This window comes from Piliocolobus tephrosceles, unplaced genomic scaffold (genome assembly GCF_002776525.5).
Source record: "Piliocolobus tephrosceles isolate RC106 unplaced genomic scaffold, ASM277652v3 unscaffolded_14876, whole genome shotgun sequence".
NCBI lineage: Eukaryota > Metazoa > Chordata > Mammalia > Primates > Cercopithecidae > Piliocolobus > Piliocolobus tephrosceles.
Window position 1 is genome coordinate 4514 of NW_022296394.1, and position 8162 is coordinate 12675.

General features: G+C 61.2%; 1 protein-coding gene across 1 annotated transcript in view; it reads right to left on the reverse strand.

Annotated features, from left to right (window-relative positions):
- Positions 1 to 7955, reverse strand: part of GRK2 (G protein-coupled receptor kinase 2) — a 9770-nt gene extending 1815 nt beyond the window's left edge. The window contains exons 1-18 of the mRNA XM_026450181.1: positions 7885 to 7955; positions 7480 to 7556; positions 5559 to 5632; positions 5313 to 5414; positions 5132 to 5206; positions 4932 to 4993; positions 4043 to 4094; positions 3642 to 3733; positions 3268 to 3367; positions 3101 to 3179; positions 2877 to 3007; positions 2466 to 2560; positions 2290 to 2397; positions 2011 to 2077; positions 1604 to 1704; positions 1059 to 1125; positions 891 to 986; positions 472 to 633 (exon numbers count right to left, since the gene is read on the reverse strand). Coding sequence (XP_026305966.1) covers positions 472 to 633; positions 891 to 986; positions 1059 to 1125; positions 1604 to 1704; positions 2011 to 2077; positions 2290 to 2397; positions 2466 to 2560; positions 2877 to 3007; positions 3101 to 3179; positions 3268 to 3367; positions 3642 to 3733; positions 4043 to 4094; positions 4932 to 4993; positions 5132 to 5206; positions 5313 to 5414; positions 5559 to 5632; positions 7480 to 7556; positions 7885 to 7940 — 1596 coding nt within the window. The 5' untranslated portion in view covers positions 7941 to 7955. The remainder of the gene's footprint in view (positions 1 to 471; positions 634 to 890; positions 987 to 1058; positions 1126 to 1603; positions 1705 to 2010; positions 2078 to 2289; positions 2398 to 2465; positions 2561 to 2876; positions 3008 to 3100; positions 3180 to 3267; positions 3368 to 3641; positions 3734 to 4042; positions 4095 to 4931; positions 4994 to 5131; positions 5207 to 5312; positions 5415 to 5558; positions 5633 to 7479; positions 7557 to 7884) is intronic.
- Positions 7956 to 8162: the final 207 nt, after the last annotated feature.

Consider the following 8162-nt stretch of genomic DNA (forward strand, 5'->3'; position numbering starts at 1 on the left):
TGAGAGACAGAGGAGACTCAGCTGGCCCCGCCTGGGTTTCTTTTTTGTTGTTTTCAGACAGGGTCTCCACTCTGGTGCCCAGGCTGGAGGGCTGTGGCACAATCTTGGCTCACTGCAACCTCCACCTCCCAGGTTCAAGCGATCCTCCCGCCTCAGCCTCCCGGGTAGCTGGGAGTACAGGCGCGTGCCACCATGCCCGGCTAATTTTTTTGGTATTTTTTGGTAGAGACAGGGTTTCACCATGTTGGCCAGGCTGGTCTCAAACTCCTGACCTCAAGTGATCTGTGCTCCTTGGCCTCCCAAAGTGCTGGGATTACAGGCGTGAGCCACCACACCCGGCCCCAGCCTGCGTTTCAATCCCAGAGCCGCCACTTTCTGGCTGTGATCCAGGGCGAGTTCCTTAAACCCGAGCCAGCTGCTCACTTCTAAGCAGGCAGGGGCCTGGTGCCGCAGCAGCCGGCGACCCTCACCTTCCTCATGGCCCAGCTGCTTGTTCTTGGCTTTCTTGCGAGCCTCCAGCCGGTCTGTCTCAGCGTTGATGGTGTCGAAGACAGTCTCGGCCACCTCCTGCTGCCACCGCTCCGAGATGGTGAGGGGGAAGTTGCGGTAGAGCTCCTGATCACTGTCCAGTAACTTTACCAGGTGGATGGGGCAGGGGCACATGAATGGATAGAGATGCCGGAATACCATCAGCCACAGGCTGCCCAGACCCAGGGCCTTGGGTAGGGATGGTCAGTGCAACTGCCACCACCAGGGAAGTTGGCTGAGGAGCTGAGGCCTACAAGCTGGCAGGGCTGGCACAGGGTCTCACAGGTGATAAGAAGGGACAGGGATCCTCCCCCAGGCCAGGATCAGAGCCCAGGTATAAGAGGCCAGGCAAGGCCCAGTACCTTGATTCCTTTTGTGTCCTCCTCATCAAAGGAGCCAATGTCGAAGGCGTCAGCCGCGTTCACCTCCCCTCGTGGGGGGATCAATGGGGGAGGGTACTGCAGCAGAACAGGGCATTAGCTCGGGGGTGGGACTGCAGAGCACCCCCAGTCCCTGCCGCAGACTGTTACCTTCTGCAAGAAGACCATCTGCCAGTCCAGGGAGCGGAAAAAGGGGCTCTCTTTCACCTCCTGAGCCCTGCGGGGAGAGGCCAGTCATCTGGGCTCAGCCCCACCCTGAGCCCTGGGCTTAACTCCTGGTTGAGCCACTTTCTGGCTCTGTGAACTTGGGCAAGTTCCTTAAGCTTGAGCTGTTTCCTCATCTCTCAAATGGGAGAACAGAAGTTCCTACATCATAGGGTTGTGGGTTTTAACATTGGTAAATTTTGCAACCCTATGCCCAGTGCTTAATAAATGTTCAATAAACATAAAAAGCTGCTATTATCATTGTCTGTGACAAGGGCCCCTCTGGAAGCCAGTTACCAGCTGGTTCCAGCAGCTCCCACCCCCAGGGCAGCCCCTCCACCCTGAGAACATTGGACAGGGCTGGCCATGCCCCAACTTGTGAGCTCCTCCAAGGAGCCTGCGACCTTGGAGGGGGTTCCAGGTGACGGGACACAGCCCTTGTCCTCATGGGGGCACAGCCGGCAGCATGCCCAAGGAGCCAGGGCACTCACCCTCGGCCCAGGCAGCCCAGTCTCCGGTTGACATCTCTCTGCAGCAACCCCTCCAGCAGGGAGCGGAGTTCAGGGGAGAAGGAGTCGGGCAGCTCCACAGCCTTTAGAGAGGAGTGGGACATTAGCAGGGGCTTAGGAAGAGCCCTTGACCCCATCCCAGCTCAGGGGAGAGAGGGGTCCAGGCCCCAAGCAGACGGACAGATGGGGTGCAGCTTCCACCTGTCAGGTGCTCCAACAGCACGGGGAGGGCAAGAGGCTATGGGGCAGGAGGTCTGCCTCGGAGGCCAGAGTAGGGGTCAGTGGCCGAGATCTCTGCTGGCTGGTGGGAAGCAAGAGTCATGCCCTGGCACTCATAGGAGCTCCCCCACCCACCCCCTCCGCGGCCCTGCGCTGAGACCCGCACCCACCATCGTCAGCGTCATGCGGTCGATCTCATGCTTGTCTTTGGTCTTGTGCTGCCGGAAGGGGCTATGCCTGGGCAAGAGAGGCGAAAAACCAACGTCAAAGGACAGGAATGGGGAAAGGGAGGCAGGCAGCAGCATGAATGAGCTGTGACCAAAGTCGGGGACGGTGCCACCCCTAACACCAAGGCAGCTATGGGCTCCCCTCCTCTGGCATCCCACCTGGACTGGGGAGGAACTTCTTTTAGCCCCGACCCACCTGCCCACCTGGGACGGGCCACTCACCCCCGCAGCAACTTGAAGAGCATGCACCCCAGAGAGAACCAGTCGGCACTGCTGTCGTAGGCTACGCCCTTCTGCAGGACCTCTGGAGCCATGTACCCGTGGGTGCCCCTGTGGGAGCAAGGGGCCATGAGCGGGAGTAGTGAGGGGTGGGGAGGGAGAGGGTGGGGGGCACTCACACGCTGGCATGGGGCTTCTTCTTGGAGAAGTCGCAGGCCAGGCCCAGGTCCGAGATCCGCACGTGGCCATGCTCGTCCAGAAGGATGTTGGCTGGCTGTGGAGGAAGCCCAGTGAGCTGCCCAGGGCAGCTCAGGATGGGGCCCGGCCAGGCAAGATGCCAGCTGGGTCACTGCTTCACTGGAGAGGACGATGGCTTCCCAAGGAAAGGGCAAAGGTGGGGTCCTCTCTCTTGTCCCCAGCCACAACCTGGACCCAGAGAGTGGCTCGGTGGGAAGGGCAGGGGCGGAGATGGGAAGACAAGGGCCGGCCATGTCCCAGGAGCCCCACTCCTCTGGGCCTGGTGGCCAGGATGCTGAGAGGAAGGAGAGGACAGCTACGGAGGCCCAGCCTAGGGACAGCAGGGCGCTCACCTTCAGGTCCCGGTAGACCACGAAGCGGTTGTGCATGTGCTCCAGGCCCAGGATGATCTCGGCCGCATAGAAGCGCATGTCAGCCTCTGAGAAGACCCCGTGCTGGGACAGGTGGTAGTGCAGGTCCCCACCTGAGGGAGGCAGCCCCACAGGCAGCATTCAGCATCTTGTCCCAGCCTCCCATGCCTGGGCCCAGCCCACCCTGGCACAGGCCCAGCACTCACCATTCATGAGGTCCAGAATGAAGCTGAGCTTGTCTGGTGTGTGGAACGCGTACGACATGCAGACGATGAATGGGCAGTCCTGGGAGGGGAGAAATGAGGGGAGGGGCAGTCAGCAGGGGTGCCCGGGGTTCCAGAGCCTCAGCGGCAGCCCAGCTCACCCCACTCACCCCGGTGCTGACGAGTGAGAGCATGATGCGCTCGTTCAGGGCCAGGGTCTCCCCCTGCTTCATCTTGATGCGCTTTTTGTCCAGGCACTTCATGGCGTACCTGCAGGGCAGAGGTCGGCAATCAACACCAACCCTGGGAGCAGGGACCCAGGGCTGCCTCTAGGGGCGCTTGAGGGAAAGATTAGACCCAGGACCAGCATGTGGCACAAATAAGAGACAGGGAGGGCTGGGGCCAGAGGAGCCTGCAGGGGTAACAGCATGGCAAGACAGGAGTGCATGGGGCAGCAGGTAGCCCTGTGAGGAACCCAGCCCGCCAGGGCCCCCCAGGAGCCCGGCTCCCCCAGACATCCCCCAGCGCCGAGCAGGGTGCTCACATCTTGCCTGTGTCGGCCTTCCGGCACCCATAGACCTCGCCAAAGCCCCCGCGCCCGATGATGCGATGCACGCTGAAGTCATTCATGGTCAGCTGAGGGGCAGCGACAGCTGCGGTCACCACAGGCTGCCTTGGCCCGGTCCTGGGGCAGAGGCACCTGGGCAGCAGGGGCTGGCCCGACGCCAGGGTCCCCATACCCATGTCCTGGCCATCCTTGCCACACACTTACCTGCTCCAGCCTCCCCATGCCAGGATCCCGGCCCTGACCCCCACAGCCACGGCCCTGGGGGCTAAAGGACAGATAACCCTGACCTCCCCGCTCCCAGCCAAGCCTCAGGCCCAGCTCCCAGGAGAGGAGCAGCAGGGTGCCCAGCTTTCCATGCCCCCACCAGGCCCACTCACGTGGATGTTGAGCTCCACATTCTTCCACTGGCAAAACCGTGTGAACTTATCGCTGGAAGAGAAGAATCTGGGCTCAGGGGCCACTCAGAATGTGGGAAGGATGATGCTGTTGTGAGCCTGCCCCACCCAGCAGTCACTCCCTGGGGTCCCGTGAGGGTAGATGTGGAAACATCATGAGCTTTAATGTCCTTTTCCAGGAATGATATGTTGAGGGCCTGCCCACCCACGGTGCCAGCCAGGGCTGCTTAGGTGCCCAGCACGGCCCTCGGCCACCTGACTGTGGCTTCCTGCTGGAATCGGATCCACAGAGACAAGGTCTTCCAGTCTAACCCAGACTTCCTGCTACCATATCCTTGACAAGTGCATCTCCCATACCTGCTTGCATACCTCCAGTGACATAGAGCTCACTCCATGGCTGGGCAGCAGTGACCCTAAAAAAGCTGCTCCCTAAAGCTAGCTGAAATCTGCCTACAATTCCCACCTACCACGCCAACTCTGGCTATGAGAGTCACGGGGGCTGTGTGCTCTCCTGGGCCCACCCCTACCACGATCCTGATGCTTCTCAGCCTGGTTGGGCCAGCAAGGTGTTATACAGCCCATGGGAAAGAGACACAGGCGTGCAGCTCTCCTAGGTCCCTGGAGCTCCCTGGAGCTAGGAGACTGCCTGGGATGGGCTTTGAGCTGCCTGGCGCTGAGGATGGCAGTGTGGGAGAAGGTGACCTGCAGCCCGTCTGACCTCTCAGGAGTCGTTGCAAGGGGGCCGCTGACGGGCCAGCCACCTGCGTGCTCAGGGCCTAATGAAGGCTGGCTTCTGCCCTCCACACCAGCCACACCCTTCTGAGAGCGGCCCCTCCCTCCCCATTCCTCTCCTACACTGCCCTGCTCTCACCTCTCGATGAATTTCTGGAACACGTCCCCGCGGAGGTTCTGACAAATCTCTTCGATGTATGGCTAAGGGAGGAAGCTGGAAGTTGGTGACTGAGCCCCAAGAGACCATGGCTGCCCAGGCCCCACCCCCAGCTGACCAGGTTCGTTGGCCCAGGGCTGTCCAAGGTGACTTCGCCTGGGCAGGGATCGGGAGGCACACACCTGGAAGAGATCTGGAGGCACCTGCTTCTTCCCCAGGTGGCCTTGGACATGCTCAGTGGCACTCTTCGAGAAGGGCTGGGGAAGACAGAGGTGGCTATGAATTCTCTGCAGGGTCCTCTTTTCCCCTCCCAATCTGCAGGTGACTCTGGGCCAGCACACGGGGCCAGCCGAGGACACTCACGTGCGAGCAGGCCAGCAGCTCCTTCATGATGTATGAGTCGAAGATCTCCCGGCTGCGTGCCACACGCTCCTCCTCTGTCTCCAGCTTCTCATACTTCTTGATCTGGAGAACAGGATTCCTGCAGGTCATCTATAGCCCAGCAGGGAATGGGGGTGCCCACACCAGGTGGCTTGTGGATTCCACAAAGCTGCCCCAACCTCCTTCCCTTTCTCCAGGCAGAGCAGGGCCTGGGCCTCTGGGCCTCACCTCCTCGTAGAACTCCACCAAGGGCCTGGCCTCCTCCAGGTGGTTCAGGCAGAAGTCTCGGAAGAGCAGGTACCCTGAAGGCAACAGTGTAAGATCACAGAGCCACGCCTCTCTCAGAGGCCTTCCCATCATTGCGGATGGTGTGGGTTGAGCTCCCTGGACAGAACTGGCTATGGAGATGGCAAAGGTGGTCTTGGCCCCAGGCAAGGGGTGGGCCAGGCAGCCACTAAGGCTGCTGCCAACTTGAAGATACCTGGATTCTGGGTCAGGGCCCCTATGTTTCTACCCTCTTCCTGAAATCTGTTTCCCCAGGTGGCAGCTGGACGGCGATGGGTGAGGCAGAGGAGAGGGGTTGGCTCTGGCATCAGGGAGCCCTGGCTTGGCACCTGGGCCCCCACTCACTATAGCCCAGGACCCTGTGCCTGCTCTGTGAGGCTGATACCCCGCACCGGGGTGGGCTGTGCAGGTGCAACACGATCCAGTCTGGGGGCCCCGGGATGCTGTGGCCACTGGGGCCAGTTCAGCCTGCAGCATGGTGGGGAGGTTAGCAGGGAGCTCTGAGAGGCCACACCACTTCTCTGGACCCTGCCCCACTCCATTGTCTGGCTTATGGGCACAGTGGCCTGAGACACAGGCAGGAAGGATGGGTCCAGTTGGGGAAACTAGGGCTCCAGGAGCTGGTCAGACACTGTCTGTGGCAGAGACTCAAGCGGAACCCAGGACTACTCTACCAAGTGGCAAGTCCCTGGGAAAGAGGCTGGGGCTGGGGCCTCAGGGCAGGGGCATGGAAGGGGTATGGGCCACAGGGAACTGGAGAGGCAAGGTGGGCTGTGGGAAGGGCTCTCAGGGGACCCCAGGTGGAGTGCCCTCATGCCTGAGTAAGGGGCCCGGGCCCGGGCCCAGGGACCTGGCCCCCAAGCACTACCCGGGGACAGAGGCCCTCCTCAGGCCTCCAGTCTGACATGGGTGAGCCGGCTTGAGCTGGTAGCCTCCCATGCCTTCGGGGACACCGCAGGGGCACCTGGGTCAGAGCTGTGGCCGTCACTTCAGTCCTCACTGCCTGGCCTTTAGTGCAGGGCCTTTGAGGAATGGGGACCAGGCTTCACAGGGGGCACTATGCTCTCATCTGACTGTGACAGGCCTGTGCAGTGGGACTCATGAGTCCCATCTCCCAGATGAGGACACCAGCAGGCTCAGAGAGGTGAAGCAACTTGCCCAAGGGCACATGGCACAGGCCTGGGACCCAAACTTTGTGCTTCCTGACACGCCGACTCCCCCAGGCTGACATCCAATGCCTGATCCCATCAGGCCAGGATGCCCCCTGTCCAGAGCTGAGCTCCTGTTCTCAGGAAGGCCAAATCAGAGCCATGTGGGGCTGGAGCCTGCTTCCTGAGACCTGCCCCAAGCCTGCCCTCCAGGCCAGGTCCAGAGGGTGGGTCGCATTAAACTTCTGACGGCAGGCATCAGACACCAGCTGGAGGAGGAATGGAGGGCCAGCGCCAGGCAGGTTGCTTACAAAGAGGGCCCATGGGGTGGGGCGGGGCCAACCACAGCTCGGCAGGCGCCACAGGAAGGGCCCCGCCTCTTCCTGTCAGTTCTACCAACGGCCCAGAGCAGCTGCGGCCGAGCCAAGGGGAAGCTGCAACTCTCAAAAACAAAAACCCCAAAGGAGGAACTTCCCTGGCGGCCCTGGAAGACTCTGGGCCCCCACCCCCACCACGGGGCTCCCTGGGCCGATGGGCAGGGGCTAGGAGGCACGCAGGGTCACAGAGACTTGGAGCAACCCCTGGGGTCTCACTGGCTGCTCCACCCTGAGTAGATGGGAGGCCAAATCTCCGGAGAGTGGGGAGCACGGCTGGGCTGACTGGGGTAGGGGCAAGAAGTTAAGCCTGGTGGCTGGCAGAACCACTGCCATACTCACCCAGCTTCTGGGAAAAGATCTTCTCAAAGGTCACCTCGCCCCGGTCCTCCAGGTACTTCTGCATGACACTGCGGATGCTGTAGGACGGGGAGGAAAAGTAAGCAGAAGCCCCCAGAGCCTGTCGGGGCTGCAGGCCCAGAAATGTGAGTGGAGGGCACTGCTGGTGGTGTCGCCACTCTCCAGGAAGGAGGCCGCCATGTCGGGCCTACTCACTTACCCCCGCCACAGGTCAAACCAGAGGGCTTCCAGGAAGCCTTTCCCTGCACTGCCCCCGCCATGCTGTGTCCCAAAGGCCAGGGTGGCCGGCAGGTGGCCCTCTGCTCAGAGGCCCACTGCCTGTGGGGTTTGGTCCCAGTGCTGCCACTGGCTGGCTTTGGGCACTTGGCCAAGTCACAAAAGCCAAACCTGGTTTGTGAGCAGATGAAAAGACACACATGTGGCATCTCCACACAGGGGCACATGGCTCGGCGGTAAAAAGGAATGAGGCACTGACAGGGGCCACAACGCAGATAACCCTTGAAAACATGAGGCTGAATGAAGCCAGTCACAAAGGGTTGCCACATATTGTGGGAGTCCACTCACACGAACAAACCCATGGACACAGAATGCAGATCTGTGGCTGCCGGGGACTGGAGAGAGGGAGAGGAGTGACTGTGGTGGGGATGGGGTTTCTTTCTGGGGGG